The sequence below is a fragment of the Lampetra planeri genome, chromosome 22, assembly GCF_965212315.1.
Source record: "Lampetra planeri chromosome 22, kcLamPlan1.2.h2, whole genome shotgun sequence".
In the NCBI taxonomy this organism is placed as follows: Eukaryota; Metazoa; Chordata; class Hyperoartia; order Petromyzontiformes; family Petromyzontidae; genus Lampetra; species Lampetra planeri.
The window spans coordinates 3,481,563-3,499,002 of record NC_136128.1 but is presented as its reverse complement, the minus strand read 5'-3'; the positions used below and the strand labels follow the sequence as shown (position 1 = coordinate 3,499,002).

General features: G+C 45.6%; 1 protein-coding gene across 1 annotated transcript in view; it reads right to left on the bottom strand.

The window, feature by feature from the left end:
- Positions 1–17,440, bottom strand: part of LOC144724936 (CUB and sushi domain-containing protein 1-like) — a 684,194-nt gene that overhangs the window by 214,559 nt on the left and 452,195 nt on the right. The window contains exons 27-29 of the mRNA XM_078604260.1: positions 10,801–10,995; positions 8,950–9,088; positions 1,405–1,592 (exon numbers count right to left, since the gene is read on the bottom strand). Coding sequence (XP_078460386.1) covers positions 1,405–1,592; positions 8,950–9,088; positions 10,801–10,995 — 522 coding nt within the window. The remainder of the gene's footprint in view (positions 1–1,404; positions 1,593–8,949; positions 9,089–10,800; positions 10,996–17,440) is intronic.

The following is a 17,440-nucleotide window of genomic DNA, read 5'->3' as shown; positions in this document are numbered from 1 at the left end:
CTCCACATTTAGAGTATATGGCTACTATAAATTTCCACATGACAAGCCACTTCATTGGGCTATCATTTGTGATAGCCAGACCGCTTGTGAAAAACAGCTATATAGCTCAGTGGGCCTTACCTGGTTAAATAAATAATAGTTTATAATTTGAAGGTCAAGTTCTAACGACACGAAAGTAAAAGGTTCCCTAATGCAGGTTTTTTTGGGTTAGATCACATAAATATATAAATGTGTCGTTAAAGCCACAAACCACCCGACACAGCTAATTAGTAAGGTTTGTCACGTAAACAGAACATGTCAATTCGTTACGAGTGTAGTGGCATAGCGCTGGCTGCTGGCAGAAAGGGAGATCTGTGCCGTACGGCAGTCCTGAGTTCAGCAGGCCAGGATATACACGAGAGGGGGATCGAGGGGAAAGGTCACAGAAGGAGCACACCAAGAACCCGCTGGTAGGTTCTAGAAAGGGGGCGTGGCCGGTGGCTGGGGGCGGGGCGAGGCCACGCTGACAGTATAAGAGGGGCCCCTGTGGGGGACCTCGGGGCTGTTGTTGGAGGGGGATCCCCGTCGTGCTGCTGAAGTCTTCATCACCATTCTTCTCGTCGTGTTCACCATTCTTCTCGTCGTTTTCTCCGACTCTACCATCTCGGGGTGCCACCAGTCAGGCAACCTACCAACTGTCCTGACTGAGTAGTGTCACCGACAATAGACGGATTAAATATTAAGAGTGTTAACCCCGATGGTGCATGTCAATAAAGAAGTGCCTCCAAGTCTTACTGTCTCCGAGTTAGTCACTACACTAGTACAGCACACCAGTGTGTTGGAGAGCAAAGCCACAACATTTACAATCTGAGTACGACGTGTTGCCAGTAATTAGACCTAGCTTCATCAGGCGACAGAAAGATTTGTGGAGAAATCCTCCTATTTCGTTCCTTAAATAGAGGGGTAGTTTCCCTGTTCAAATGTGCATCGGGGCAGTGCTCATCGCCACTGGTGTCCATATTGCCAAGGTGAGGATAACCACTCTGAACTTCTCCCACGGTTGTTCTATGTTTGTATCTATTCCCCCAAGGTTATACCGACGGTGCTGTCGGGGTCATATTATGAAATGAAATAGCTATTCAGATCTCTCAGAGCCATGCAACCCTTTGTGTACGTGGACACAGATATCACAGAGCTACTTCCGAGATCCATTTAGGTGACCACCTCTGGTTCAGACAGTAGGGCGGCAGCACTTTCCCAGCCACTCTGCTACAGAGAGTCGTGTTCTTCGCATGCCAGTCAAAGCAAGACTATTTTTAAATTGTCACAGCTGGAAATTAGCTAAATTACGTGCAGAACTAAAGTATAAAAGCTACGCATTTTTTTTAGCGTGTTCGTGATTGTGCAGTCGTCATTATGGATCACCTCGGAATTCGATGTGGAAGCCTCCCAGGCTGACGGTGCTGTCACTGGCGAAGGACAGGAACAAGCTGTTGCCACTGCTCTCCACGCGGCTGGGCAGCTGCGGGCCATGGTAAGAGCCAATCAGAGCGGCACTGCCATCCAGCCCGTCGTGCACGCTCAGGAAATCATAGTTGGCTTCAAGGCTAAAGCTGTAAAGAACGATAGAACGCGTTAAAGCTTACGCAGTACGCACATGCACAGACAGTAGAAAATATAAATGTGCAGCACTGAATTTGTTCCTGCTCACTCCGTTACTGGCTGAAGGACCTCCACGAGAGGGAGGGTACACAGCAGAGAATACCGCTAGAGAGTATTTTGGCCAATTTTTGGAGGAAGTGTGAGTTCCCACAGCCTGGCCCACCGTTCGCGACCACGGGATCGACTGCGGTGGACTCACGCACACTGCTGGGTGGACACAAACCGTTGGGAGGTGGGGGGAGGGAATAAAAAAAAAACTTGCCCCAATATTTCAACTGCCCCGCCGGGAGAACAAATCGGTAACGTCTGGATTCCAAGTCGCATTTGCTCACCACTACCACCATGGCAGGATCCCACAGTGCACGCACACACACACGTGAACGCTATTCTATCCCAATTAGCCAAGTAGCCACTGAGACAAAACGATGTTTCTAGGGAAACCTGGGGCACTGTGTGATACACAACAATGCACACTATGTATATACATATGGTACAATGAGGGAAATCCAGACAGATCTTCGTGTAATATTTATATATGTGCAATAAGAGTCCATGGGGTCGGTAATGCTTCAAATTAGTTTGGTCTCCCTCTTTGAATAAAATGATTCAGGGCAAAATTCCACAAGTTAAATATTTCACTTCTGAGGAAATATTTAGGCGGCAGATGTTAAAACAGAAATGCAACTTGCTTCACCAATAAACACCAAACAGTATCGAGATTTTGTCACAGTGCCATCATGCTCCCGTCGATTAATTCTAACGAGGTGTTTTAATTATTTCGATTAAAAGTCAAGCGCCAAACCTAGTATGAGGGTGAGGCCTTTGTATCATTCGATATCTTGATACTAGCGAACTGCTCAACCCGAGCTGATAATGCTTCGGTGTTTGCATTGTCCTTGTACTGCTCATCATTTGGCAACCTTAGGTCTCGCACTGGTCAGAAGCAATGCTATAAAAGAGGATGTCTCTGGTGCAGGCGAATCAGTCTCAAGGACAGTGCATAACTTGTCAAATAATTTTTTTGCGCGAGCAAGTACGTGTGATTAAGCAGACATTGATGCCTTGTAATTGATGTCTGTATGGTGTCTGAACATCTTAACACCTTTATTTACTCTCGACAGGGCAAAGGCTTTTAATCGTTTCCATATGAAAAAAAACATGACTGAGCTGCAGCGTGTGCAACATTATTTGGCACGTCTCGTGACGGGTACCGCAAGATGCGACCATGTCCGTCCAGTGGTCGCTGAGCTGTATTGGCTTCCCGTTGCCGAACGAATATATTATGAGGTCGCACTTATTACACACACAGAGTGCTTGTTACAAATGAGTTACGACACCTTGCTGATTTTGTCAAGGAGCATAAACCATCACGTGAACTCCGGTCATCCTCGCAGCGGCTTTTGGCTGGCCATCGAACAAAAACGGTCACCGCATCGTGCGCTTTCAGATGCGCTTCTGCGGCCGTCTGGAATGCCCTTCCTTCCGGTAGTAGGAAAATAACTGGAGCTGTGCACTTTTACATCTAGATTTTTGTTGCGTTTATTTTGTAGTCCTTCCCCTGCACCTCCGATTTAGCACGGTACGTTGCGAAGAAAGTTCACCATACATACAACTAGCAAATTCATCCAGATGCATTAATAAACACGCATATCATGTGAAAAAAAAATCCACCATGATCTTCTTTACCACACATTGCCATGGAAACCGTTAACTCCATGCAGCCTCATTTAGCCAATAACCACACTTTCTCCTGCAATATGGAAAAAAAGCTATATATAATACAAATGTATATTTTTGAGGAAGAAAAGGGAAAATCGACTTCATTTCCCCGGTGTTGAAAGCCCCTTGTCAAATGCGGGAACAGAGATCGAAGAAAAAAATTAAGCGACAAAAGCGTAACTCCGGGCCTCATCCTAACGACCTATGATGTGCTGATTTTTATAAATATAAAAAATGAACTCGACGCCTGCTTCACACAACTGGCCTCAATTATTTTGCTGAAATATGCTGCATAATTTGCATGCGGGTTGGACGGGCTACTCATGAATGTAAAATATTGGCAAGCATTTAAATATGTCGCACGGTTCATATGGAATGTAATTGCCTCGCATAACAAGAATGATATATTGACTCCCGAGTGATTGCCTGAGTGTGCATGCTTGTATTTGTAAACCGTACAAACATCACGACTGCATAAAGAAATATAAAATAAAGACCATGTTTATTCCTAAGCAGTCAAAACTAAAATTGTGCACTTTTTGTAATGACCTTAATTGATATTCAATGTAAATGTTCTACTTGCATAATTGGCTTCTTTGAATTACAATATAGATTGTGTGCAGTAAATCCTCCTTCAGGGTTATTTTAATGGGGTTGCATTGCTACACTTACAGAAATTAAACAATGATATGATATGCTAAATGAGGCAATTGAAATGTGGTACTGTATTAAGCATGTGGCTTCCGAATAAATTAGCACATATGAATAAACAGTATCTGGTGGGCAGATGATATCTTTCTATAAACACATGATGATAGATCCCTCATTAACCTCATATCCTCTTTAAGTAAGCACTTTTCGTGCCATCTGTTATGTGAAGTAATGACATCTACAAGGCACAAGTGTGGCCTGCATTACCACCAGCCACCTTTGTCTCCCCAGTGCTGAAGTTTCCCACCACATCAGCTTCTCAATGCGGAGCGAGTCAAGCTGGGGGAGGACTTCATATGGGTTCTGATATCACTCTGGGCCATTAATCAATTAGTGGCATTAGCTGTGGTGAAACAAGTGTGGTTTGTACAAAATCACTGGCACAGAAAGAGCAGATTTTGGAATGGGGCAATTTTCTTGCAGGAAAATCGCCCCATTCAGCCAACAAGGTGGGGAAATTATAGGCAAAGTGGCCAAATGTTTGCGACTATTTTCGTCTCCGTTGACAGCCCTGAACTAGTGTTGACATCAGTTGATAGCCAGTCTCTTCATCAGAACAGCCATTGTTGACTTCCCACAACGTGATGACGGGCTGAGTTGAGACCCGAGCCAGATTTCAACTCGCAACCTTTTAAACTGCAAGTTGAGTGATCCAACTGCAGTGCAACCTGACTGCGGATCACATGCGCGGAGGGAATTATTGAAAAGACATAAGACGAGTGAAATTGAAGATGTAGGGATTATGGTGACGATGAAGATGAATGACACTTTTAATGACAACACCACAGTTACCAGGTTCCACCCAGCCAACAGGTTAAACTGAACTCAGCCACATCATCATCATCATAACCACCGCTGTTTGATATTTAAATCATCTCAAAAGGGTTTTACGTGTTGAAATGGGATGTCAGCTCAGTAATTACGTGAAAAGCGCACGTACCAACCGTCAACGTTGTAACACCGATGCTTTTATATACGAAAGACGGGACACTCGCTTCCTCTACGGCGCCACGGTGGTGAGATGTGAACTACCTCGCCTGGTATGCAGGAGGTTGTGGGTTCGATTCCGACCCTGACGCCTATATATTTGAAGTTTGCATGTTCTCCTTGTGGTTGCATGGATTTTCCTTTGGGTCCTCCGGTTTTTCCCTGCATGTTTAGAAACATGCGTTTAAAGTATTTGGCTGCTGTACATTTCCACATGACAAGTTACTTTGTTGAGCTATCATTTGTGGCCAGGTCGCTTCTGAAAAGAGCTACATAACTGAGTGGGCCTTAGCTGGTAAAATAAAATAAAATATTTCTAGTTTACTATGAATCTAAATCCCTAATGTGACATCTAACAACATCTAATCAGAAAGCTTGCTGGTGAATGAGCATCGACCCGAGGACCTCTACAGTTGACGTACACCAGCCACGACAACACACCTCTTGTGGATACGCGTCAAATGGCAAAGTGCCCACAAGTAACACACAGCGGACAAATTTCGCAGAGAACACATTCGCGTCAAGTTATTTTACCGCAATAGGAACAAAAAAAACTACTTAAAGCTAACCGATATCCTGCAGACGTGATGAGAAATTTGACACCGGCTGAAAACGGTGGTCTGAGTCTGTGCATCTCTTTGATGAAATAAGCACTGCTCCAGCAACTAATCTCTGCTAATAGCACCCTGAACCTAAGCTGGAAATGCAAACATACTCTTTGGTGGGGCTCAGTCTGTCCATACACAGAACGACCAATGCTTAAAGCGATATTTCAACAGACTGCAAAATGTACATTTCATTAAAAGTATTCATCCATGCAACTATTTACGATGTTTCTGAAGCTTGTTTAACATAGGTCTTCACATCGTGGCTTACTACAGATCATGGCCCACTCTTAAATCTCCTTTGACCATGGCAGACTTCTATTTGCTACCATTCCCACCTTTGTTTTCCCCAATTGTTGAAAAGCAATTTGTGATAAATAATCTCTGGATCATCATCATCAATATCTCCCTTTCCAGATGTAACTGATGATCCAAGTTCCTGATTGCAGGGAGATCTTTCCATCCAAACACAAAGGCAGTAAACTAATTTTCCAACCAAACAAGAACACGGTGGTATACATTTACAGCGAGGGAAAAAAGTATTTGATCCCCTGCTGATTTTGTACGTTTGCCCACTGACAAAGAAATGATCAGTCAATCATATTAATGGTAGGTTTATTTGAACAGTGAGAGAAATAATAACAACAACAAAATCCAGAAAAACGCATGTCAAAAATGTTATAAATTGATTTGCATTTTAATGAGGGAAATAAGTATTTGACCCCTCTGCAAAACATGACTTAGTACTTGGTGGCAAAACCCTTGTTGGCAATCACAGAGGTCAGACGTTTCTTGTAGTTGGCCACCAGGTTTGCACACATCTCAGGAGGGATTTGTTGAACTCTTCTTTGCAGATCTTCTGCAAGTCATTAAGGTTTCGAGGCTGACGTTTGGCAACTCGAACCTTCAGCTCCCTCCACAGATTTTCTATGAGATTAAGGTCTGGAGACTGGCTAGGCCACTCCAGGACCTTAATGTGCTTCTTCTCGAGCCACACCTTTATTGCCTTAGTCGTGTGTTTTGGGTCATTGCCATGCTGGAATACTCATCCACGACCCCTTTTAAATGCCCTGGCTGAGGTAAGGAGGTTCTCACCCAAGATTTGACGGTACATGGCCCCGTCCATCGTCCCTTTGATGCGGTGAAGTTGTCCTGTCCCCTTAGCAGAAAAACACCCCCAAAGCATAATGTTTCCACCTCCATGTTTGACAGTGGAGATGGTGTTCTTGGGGTGATAGGCAGCATTCCTCCTCCTTCAAACACGGCGAGTTGAGTTGATGCCAAAGAGCTCCATTTTGGTCTCATCTGACCACAACACTTTCACCCAGTTGTCCTCTGAATCATTCAGATGTTTATTGGCAAAATTCAGACGGGCATGTATATGTGCTTTCTTGAGCAGGGGGACCTTGTGGGTGCTGCAGGATTTCATTCCTTCACGGCGTAGTGTGTTACCAACTGTTTTCTTGGTGACTATGGTCCCAGCTGCCTTGAGATCATTGACACGATCCTCCCGTCTAGTTCTGGGCTGATTCCTCACCGTTCTCATGATCATTGCAACTCCACGAGGTAAGATCTTGCATGGAGCCCCAGGCCGAGGGAGATTGACAGTTCGTTTGTGTTTCTTCCATTTGCGAATAATCGCACCAACTGTTGTCACCTTCTCACCACGCTGCTTGGCGATGGTCTTGTAGCCCATTCCAGCCTTGTGTAGGTCTACAATCTTGTCCCTGACATCCTTGGAGAGCTCTTTGGTCTTGGCCATGGTGGAGAGTTTGGAATCTGATTGATTGATTTCTTCTGTGAACAGGTGTCTTTTATACAGGTAACAAGCTGAGATTAGGAGCACTCCCTTTAAAAGTGTGGTCCTAATCTCAGCTCGTTACCTGTATAAAAGATACCTGGGAGCCAGAAATCTTTCTGATTGAGAGGGGGTCAAATACTTATTTTCCTCATTAAAATGCAAATAAATTTATATCATTTTTGACATGCGTTTTTCTGGATTTTGTTGTTGTTATTCTGTCTCTCACTGTTCAAATAAACCTACCATTAGAATTATAGACTGATCATTTCTTTGTCAGTGGGCAAACATACAAAATCAGCAGGGGATCAAATACTTTTTTTCCCTCTCTGTATGCTGGATTCCCTCAATTAGCAATCTTTATAATCCTGTATCTCTAGAAAGCAACCCGTTATTTGGTGGTGCTGTTTCTAAATTGGCAGTGGTGCACAAACACAAGTAACAACAACTCAACGCAGTCGTCAATAACACTGTGGCCTTGAAAGGAAAAAAAAACACAACATATATCAACATATATTTTTTTAAAAATACAATCGGTGACGTTTTGGGCAATGTCCCCATTATGTTTTTCCACAACGTCGACCCCCACCTAGGATTTTAGCACACAGACCTCTTACAAGTCAAGCACTCTGACATAGTACTGCTCGGTCATAGAAAACGCACACACAGAACTAGGAGCAGGATACAAAATGTGATGTCTTTAGAACTGCTTTTTGTGTTTAGTTTGGTGTCCTTCCCCCGCAACTCCAATTAGCGTGGTTGGCTACGTGTGGTGCGAAGAAGTTCAACATACTTGCACTGCACTATGTTACATTAACGTCCCTCCGTATTGCCCCCAACTAGTGCAAATTATCAGGTGTTTCCTTGTTTTCTAATTATTTTTGTATTAATTCAACATACATAAAGACCCGATGTTGCCATTCGGCAATGGTGAGCACACTGGACTTGAAACCCAGATATCGCCGGTTTTTTATGGAGATATCCCGGGCATGGCAGTTAAAACATTGAGCAAGTTTCCTACATCCCCCCACCTCTGTCCACCCATAAAAAAAACAAATGGTTGAACCACAGTCGGTTTATGGGCAGATCGCATGCAGTGGGTTAAAGTGTGGGTAACTCCCGCCTCATCCAAGATGTCGTCGTGGAAGCATAGGCCAAACGTCCTCTCGATTGGCTCTCCGGAGCTCTCTCTCTAACAGAGGCTCTTCTGCTGCCAGCAGTCGCTTGAGCAAGCAATTGCAGGACTGGATATTTAATTTTACCTTTTGTAAAATGAAATTGTAAGTGCGAGGCAATCTTAGTTCCTACTCAAAGCGGCAGTGAGGCAGGCTTGAACCAGTGGCAAAAAAAACAACTCTACAATCCATTTTCAAAGCAGAGGTGTCAATTTAAATGTCTCATTTAGGGGGCCCACTTGACATTTACGAACCTCAGATGGTGAATTTAATTAAAAAGTGTCACAAAAGAATTGTACGATCAGACACTTACCTTAGAAAATTCAACGCCACCACGTAATCGGAATTCACCACCACCAGCCAGTCACAATCCTTGCCTGGCGGGTACGGTTGTGGGTAATTGGGTGAGAGTATAAATCCAGCTGGCCCTGTTAAATTTCCTCCACATGGGGCTGTGAAAAAATAATTTAAAATAAAATAACATGGTTAATTAAATCAATGCAGCTAAGCTTGCGCTTCAAGACGGCCTATCAGGTTTTATTCATGATTAGCCAGCAGTGCTTACCTATAGCAACACTAAACAGAGAAGACGCACGTATGACTTCCTGGGCTGTATCAGGCACATATGGCATTCACTACAACCTTGCCCGCAACGTTAAATTATTGATAGTCGGGGGAACCCGCTTGGAAGAAAGTTGGAGGGAAGTAAAACGATAAAGGAGCATTTTATTTGGAATATACAAATTTTCATTCGCATTCACAATAGTGCAACGAATCTCGTACAAAAGGCAAATGAATTGGCATGTCTTGACAACTGCCTGGCATCTCATAATTGTGTGTGCTTAGTGCAGTGGAGGGTGTGGGGAGCGGTAGCAAAGAGATTAGCATACTGCGCTACGAAGCTGGCGACTAGAGTTGGATTACCGCATTGTCAGCTTGTGTGAAAATATGTGTGCGTACGTGTATGTGTTTACACATTTTTGTGCACGTGTATGGATATGTAGAATACAACGTGGATTCATAAAACATTGAAATGAAGCCACATCTAAAGATGCCGGTAGAGACTAGGACGCCATGTGCACTGAGATAACTTCGGAAAGAAGAACAATATTTTTTATTTTCATTTTTTATAGTTTAGCAAATGTTCCATCTTAATATTTAGTATCGTTTGCACAGATTACCGTAAATACAGCATTTCCATATCATTTGCATCACGTATAACTAATCCAGTCTCAGACGTACAATTTGGTGCACGTGTTTGCGAGTGTTTCTATGCACGTTCATTGGCAATGTGTGCATGTGCACGTTAGTTACGGCTGCCGCCCAAACAGAATGAGTGTGGATGCTTCCTATTGAATAAATAGGTATCCTCACCACTGTGTTCACTCTTTAATCGCTTGCGCAATTTGACGCTGTTGCCCCAAAGAAATATTTATTTTTCTCCAGGATATACGACTTGAAAGTGGCGGGGCGACGTTATCGGCGAAGGGAGAGGAGCTCAACGACTTCGATCGTTGTGCTGTACTCCTATGCTCCCCGCCCTTTACCAAGACGCGATAAACGGCGTGGTAGACAAAGACTTAGTCAAATGAAAGAAGACATGAAGACGAAAGATATAGATGCAGTGAGATCAGTGAAACGGAGACAAACATAGAGATGTTAGTGAGGTGAGAGAAGAGAGATACTGACACAATGGAGATGAGGTTAATTGCCATTTTATGATAGTAGCATTTATTATGATTTGAATTTGTGCTGCTTGTGGCCCTATGCGGTATGTGACAGCAGGTTAGGGGTAAAGTGTCCCTCTTTTCAAACAACGTGAGCATGCTCATTGTACGTGATGGTCCTGGACCAGTGATAAAAACTTAACATTCATATGGCAGGGCCAGTCTTACCAAAGAATGACCACTATATACATTGACTTCCACGTTGTGTTTATTAGGGATTGAATTAGAGCTGATGTTTGATGCACCGATATATTTCACGAATCAACTTCATCAGTGAACTTGAGCCCCTTGAGACACCCAAGATTTCGCTAGGTTTTGTTTACGCCTAACGCCGCTACTATTCACGCGCCTAGCGCTACCACTATTCACATGCTTATTGTCACCGCTTTGTTTACATCCAGAGGCGGTGGCGACCGGGCAACAGCGGCGGTGCTCACCGAGGCATGACGGGGGACTCGGCGTCCAGAAGAAGCGGCTGCCGTCCTGCACGCACGCGATGCGCGCCGCGCCCTGCAGCTCGTAGCCCGGCTGGCACTGGTAGCTCACCGTGTCGCCGGGCCGCCGGCCCAGTGCCCCGCTACGCGTGCCGTTCATGGGCACGCCGGGGTCGCGGCACTCGGACGCCATCGTGGCTGCGAGCGGGCACGGTGAAGGGGGAGGGAGGGAGGGGAGTGGTTAGCCTTCAAAGATTGCTATTTCGCGTCAAGAAGCATAAACCATCACGTGAACTCCGGTCATTCTCGCAAGCGGCTAATGGCTCGCGATCGAACAAAGATGGTCACTGCATTGCGCGCTTTAGGATGCACTTCTGCGGCCGACTGGAATGCTCTCCCTTCTGATATTAGGAAGCCACTGGAGCCATGCACTTTTATGGCCACAACGCTCCCTTTGAAGCCAGGAGAAAACAACTAAAACTGATCAAGATGTGAATATTCACATTCAATGCCATTTAAACATTGCGTAAAGGCAATAGTTAAAATGAGCACGTGTTTGCAGTCTTGTACAGAATGTGAAATGCTGGTATTCAGGTTAAAGACGCCTTCATGGGGAAACATAATCAATAACAGTTAGAGTTATGACCTCAGCAGCCACAGGACAGAATGCGCTTTTCAATGTCTCAACAGACTGCATTCAAGGTTGCAATTCTTTATTAAACCTGTTTCTTCACCTGTTCTGCACCGGTAAATAGGACACATTCAACTGCTCTGTGCAAGTAATGGGATGTTGCGGCATTACACATAATAAAACACGTGGGGCTATTTTATACATAGGCTTTCAGGACCAATGTTACAATTCGTAATTTTTTGTTATTTTTTTCAACTATAACCCTCCACCACCCACATAGCCAATCAAATAAAGTCGTCACGTGATGGGCAAATACACCGATTGATGTTAGGGTTCTCAGAAAAAGCGGAGGAATGTTGAAACCATAAGCACATTTTTTGGTAAAAAAATCTAACCCAAAAGAAATGGTTATGAATCTTAAAAATGTATGCTTGGCTTGCGACGTGGCACTGTTGGTTGAGCAGCACCGAACGGAAGGGTTGTAAGTTGTCTCGTCGGCGGATTTCAACTTTGGGAAGGCAAAGTGAAGGTCGTTTAGAAAGATTTGCCCTTCTGCCATAGGAACGTGGAATTTTCACCACTGAGGTAGGGGTGGTGGCAATTGGAGATTAGTACCATGCCACAATTACATGAGCAGAGACAACATTTCCCTTCATAAGCTGTGCAATATTGCGTATCATCATGGCTTGGCTTCGCGAACGAAGATCTAGGAAGGACATCCACATCTTCTGCAGGCACGCTGGTGGCTGAAGAGGCCTATGCGGGACAAGCAGGTCCTGCCACAACAGCTGCAAGTATAGGTCTCATCTGGGATGGGTGCTGAGGGATCATGATTCTTCCTCCTTCTCCTTTTGTCCTCCATACGGGCCCTGCGGGTATCTTCGAAGAAGGAGGTGGCCTGGTGGACTGTGTGCCGCCAGGAGTTGCGATCAGCTGCTTGTGTTGCCCACTGACGGTGATCGATGCAGCAAGCAGTGAGGGACTTCTTCAGGGAGTCTTCGTATCACTTTCGTGGTGCCCCTATGTCGCGATGGCCAGAGGACAATTCCACATACAGCACAATCTTAGGTAAGCGGTGGTTCTCCATCCTGGCGATGTGCCCTGCCCAACGAAGCTGTGTCTTGAGGACCATGGCCTCGATGCTGATGACCTTCGCTGACTTGAGGACTTCAGTGTTTTCGACGAAGTCACTCCAGTGAATATTGAAGATTGTGCGGAGGCAGCGCTGATGGAAACGCTCGAGGAGACTCAGGTGACGACGGTACGTGACCCAGGACTCAGCGCCATACAGGAGAGTGGTCAGCACAACAGCTTTGTAGACGTTGACCTTTGTGGCTCTTTTAAGGTTTCTATTGTTCCAGACACGTTTGTATAGTCTGCCAAATGCACTGTTTGCCTTGGCCAGCCTGTTGTCGACTTCGTTGTCGATCTTGGCGTCAGACGAGATCACGCATCCCAAGTAGCTGAACTGGTGGACAGCTTTCAGTTCTGTTTGTTCAATGAAGATGCTTGGTGGATGGTGCTCCTCATGGGGTGCGGGCTGATGAAGAACTTCAGTCTTCCTCAGGCTGACTTCAAGGCAGAAGATCTGAGCTGTTTTCGCGAAACAGGACGTAATTCGCTGCATAGCTGCCTCTGTGTGAGCAAGGAGGGCGGCATCGTCAGCAAAAAGCAGCTCCCTGATCAGTTGCTCCATGGTCTTTGTGTGGGCATGCAAACGCCTCAGGTTGAACACGCTCCCGTCGAGATGAAAACGGATGTATACGCCATCAGCGTCGTCGAGGTCCTCTGTGACCTGCTGGAGCATCATGCTGAACAAAATGGTGAACAGCGTGGGAGCAAGAACACAGCCCTGTTTCACGCCGTTTGCAATAGGGAAGGGCTGCGAGAGATTGTTGCTATGTCTGACTTGTCCAAGCTGGTCTTCATGAAGCTGGACGATCATGGTGAGGAACTTCGGTGGGCAGCCTAGCTTGTCCAGGATTTTCCAAAGTCCCTGCCTGCTCACGGTGTCAAACGCTTTTGTCAGGTCCACAAAGGTGACGTACAGCACTTTGTTTTGCTCCCGGCACTTTTCCTGAATCTGCCTCAGGACAAACACCATGTCTGTGGTTCCCCGGTTGGCTCTAAAGCCACACTGGGTCTCTGGGAGGTGATCTTCAGCTATTGCGGGTACCAGTCTATTCAGCAGTACTCTTGCGAGGATTTTGCCGGCGACGGACAGAAGTGTTATGCCACGATAATTGGAACAGTCTGATTTCTCCCCTTTGTTCTTGTACAGGGTGATGATGACTGCATCTTTGAGATCTTGAGGGAGTTTACCCTGCTCCCAGCAGCAGACGAATAATTCATGGAGTTTGGTGTGCAGTGCTGGGCCTCCGTTCTTCCATACTTTAGGAGGGATGCCATCAACTCCTGCAGCTTTACCACTCTTCAGCCTGTTAATGGCTTCCTCAGTCTCTTGTAATGTTGGTGCCACATCCAGTTCGGTTTTCACTGGTTGTTGTGGGATGCGGTCAATCGCTAATTCTTGGACTGAGTGGCTAGCATTGAAGAGCGTGTAGAAGTGCTCAGACCAGCGGTTCAGGATTGAGTCCTTTTCAGTGAGCAGTTCTTTCCCGTCTGCACTCCGCAGGGGGCTCAGGATTTGGTACGAGGGGCCATATACCGCTTTTAGAGCTTCGTAGAATCCCCTGTAGTCGCCAGTATCAGCGCAAACCTGAGTTTTTACTGCGAGGTTGGTCCACCACTCGTTCTGAATCTCTCGAAGCTTGCGCTGGATGGTGCTGCATTCCAGGCGGAAGGCTGCTTTTTTGTGCGGGCAGGATGGTCGGGCCAGGTGGGCCTGGTGTGCTGATCTCTTCTTTGACAGCAGCTCCTGGACTTCTAAGTTGTTCTCATCGAACCAATCTCTGTTTTTCTTCGTGGAGAATCCGAGGGTATCTTCAGATGTTTGCAGAACAACAGTTTTGATGCGGTCCCACAGCACTTCAGGAACCGGAGGCGAGTCTCCTAGGCAGCTCGGTTCCTCTAGCCTAGATCGTAGGCTTTTCTGGAAAGCTGCTTTGACCGCGGCAGACTGAAGGCTGCAGACTTTGAGCTTCTTCCTCGGGGCGCCACCGTTCCTTGGTCTGGGTTTAAAGTGAAAGCTGAGTTTGCAGCGGACAAGACGGTGGTCTGTGTGACACTCGGCGCTGGGCATTACCCTGGTGTGAAAGACATCTTTTAGGTCACACTGGCGCACAAGAATGTAGTCTAGGAGATGCCAATGTTTTGACCGAGGGTGCATCCAGGTTGTCTTCAAACTGTCTATCTGCTGGAAGATGGTGTTGGTAATGGAAAGCTGCTGTTCCGCACAGAGTTCAAGTAACAAGCGTCCATTGTCGTTGCAGCTGCCCACGCCGTGCCTTCCAAGTACGCCTCTCCAGGTTTCCGAGTCTCTGCCCACTCTGGCGTTGAAGTCGCCAAGGATGACAATCTTGTCGTCAGCTGGGATATCCTGCAGAAGGCTGCGTAGGTCGGAGTAAAACTTGTCTTTATCAGCGGGATCTGCCTGGAGAGTTGGAGCGTACACACTGAGCAGCGTTGCGTGTTGTTGGTCACGAAGTGGTAGACGCATTGAGATGATGCGGTCAGAGTGACCAGTTGGCAGGCTTGCAAGCTTGGTAGCGATAGAGTCCCTGATCATGAAGCCGACACCTGAACAGCGTCTCTCTGTCGCTGGTTTACCTGACCAGTAGAGAGTGTAACCTGAGCCATGCTCCCTCAGACTGCCTTCCTCTGAAAAGCGGATTTCGCTGAGGGCGGCGATGTCAACATCCAGCCGAGCGAGTTCGTGTGCAATTAAAGCAGATCGTCGCTCAGGTCTAGCATGGTTCTGATGTTCCAGCATGCGAGTTTGAGTCCTTTCCCACCTTTTAAGGTGAGTGGGATGCGCCGTCGATTCTTTGATGTAATTCGACCGCATATGAAGATGCCCGTTGACCGCGGTAAGCCAACTGAGGGAGGAGGAGACGAGCTTTGTTTAGGCCACCTTTTCTAGGCCCCTCTCCGTGTGGAGCAAGCAGTGCTGTCCCTAAAAAAGGCTGCTTGGTCGCTCAGGGTGCTGCCGGGTGATGATGTCGTTTCCAGGTCATCATCAGACGACCACTTGCGCCTGAGCCGCCTGCATGCAGGATTGAGACTGCGGCTGCCAGTGTCATCTTACACCTGCCGAGTTCGCCCCTTTCCCATCGCTACGGGACTTAGTGAGACCGGGGGCGGGGGGGGTAGACGTGAAGATTTCCTTCTTGCCTGCGCAAAGGAGCTTTCAAGTGGAGTGCAGTGTGCGCAGAACTGACCCCACCCTTTAAACCCGGGGTTCGTCTGCCATGGCCTAGCAAGCTGGGACGGTGACAGCGAGGTCCTCGTGCCATAGGTTTTACATCAGAGTTTCCTTCTCCTAGGTAGACGGCCTTCCAAGGCTGAAGAGATCCACCTTCCCTGCAATATTGCGTATAATGAACACAGAAATGGCCACAATAGTTTTCTTTAAAAAATGCTGACGAGTACATTTCTGTGGAGTTCTAAAGGGAGAATGCTGGAAAATCACCTCGGGTTGACAAAATGACAAATGATGAATTCTTACAAAGAGCAAAGTAAACTCAGCAGCTTACGAAGGTTGCGGCGAAAATAAAGGACGTGGTATTTTGGGGGGAAATGTGATGAGACGACAGGGCTTGGGGGCACCTGTGCATTGCTGCGAATAATGAGGAAAAAGAGATGGAAAAGAGAGACAAAAAGTAGATTTGAAGTTTTCGTGACTGCAGGGATCCATACTCTTTGGTTCAATCGGTAAAGTCACGTAGGTAATCTTAGGTTTTTTCGGTAAAGTCACGTCGTGATTTATTATTTTATTTCTATTATTATTTTTATTTTTATTTTATTTTTTATTATTTTATTTTTTACCTACGTGACTTTACCGAAAAAACCTAAGAGTATGAATCCTTGCAGTCACGAAAGCTTCAAATCTACTTTTTGTCTCTCTTTTCCATCTCTTTTTCCTCATTATTCGCAGCAATGCACAGGTGCCCCCAAGCCCTGTCGTCTCATCAGTCAAGTAGGTATAAAATAAAATAAATTAAATCTTGTGTTGTGCCCGAAACGTCGTGATTTAATTTATTTTATAAATATGTGACTTTACCGAAAGAACCAAAGAGTAGAGACAAAGTAGTAAGTACCTGGACAACCTACTGAGGTGGTTTCCTTCACAAGGACAGATGTAAGTGCGGCACTGTACTCCTACAAGGATCCACCAATTGGCGATAACGTGCCAACGAGTGCAACGTCGTAAGTTGGCACATACGATATGCATAAAATGTAATTGCTTGCATGAAAATTAATGATGTTACGATGAATACACACTTGTACGCTTATGCAGTTACATTTAAATAAACGGAGGGAAGAAAACTGTACAAATGAGACGTAATAAAATTAAGCGGAGATTTCTCCTTCAAAACCTGGGTATCTCCCACGTGCACAGCACTCTTTCAAAACGAGCATGGCCAAACATTAGCGCGCTGGACTCTCCTGAGAGCGAATCTTGAGATTTCTGTGAGAGGATTAATGGACACGGAATGAAAAATTATCTCCACTAAAACTTTTTTTGCAGCTAGGAAACACGATAAAGGAGGAATTACACTCGATTATGACTAAGTAATTTCCCACGGATCAATAAAGGAGGGGTAGAAACTCATAAACATCTGTCAAAAATTAACTGTATTGCTGTGTTGTCATAGAATTACTTAGTTTAAATGCACCATATATTTTCATATCTGGAAAGCTAAGCAGAATTATTGAGCCTGGTTAATAATTGGGTGGATCACCAACATGGATTGAAGGTGTTGTAAAATATTTATTTTAACAGGTAAGGCCCACTAGAGCAGAACAGCTCTTTTTCAGAAGTGACCTGGTTACGAATGATAGCTCAACGAAGTGGCTAATCATGTGGAAACATACAGCAGCCAAACATTC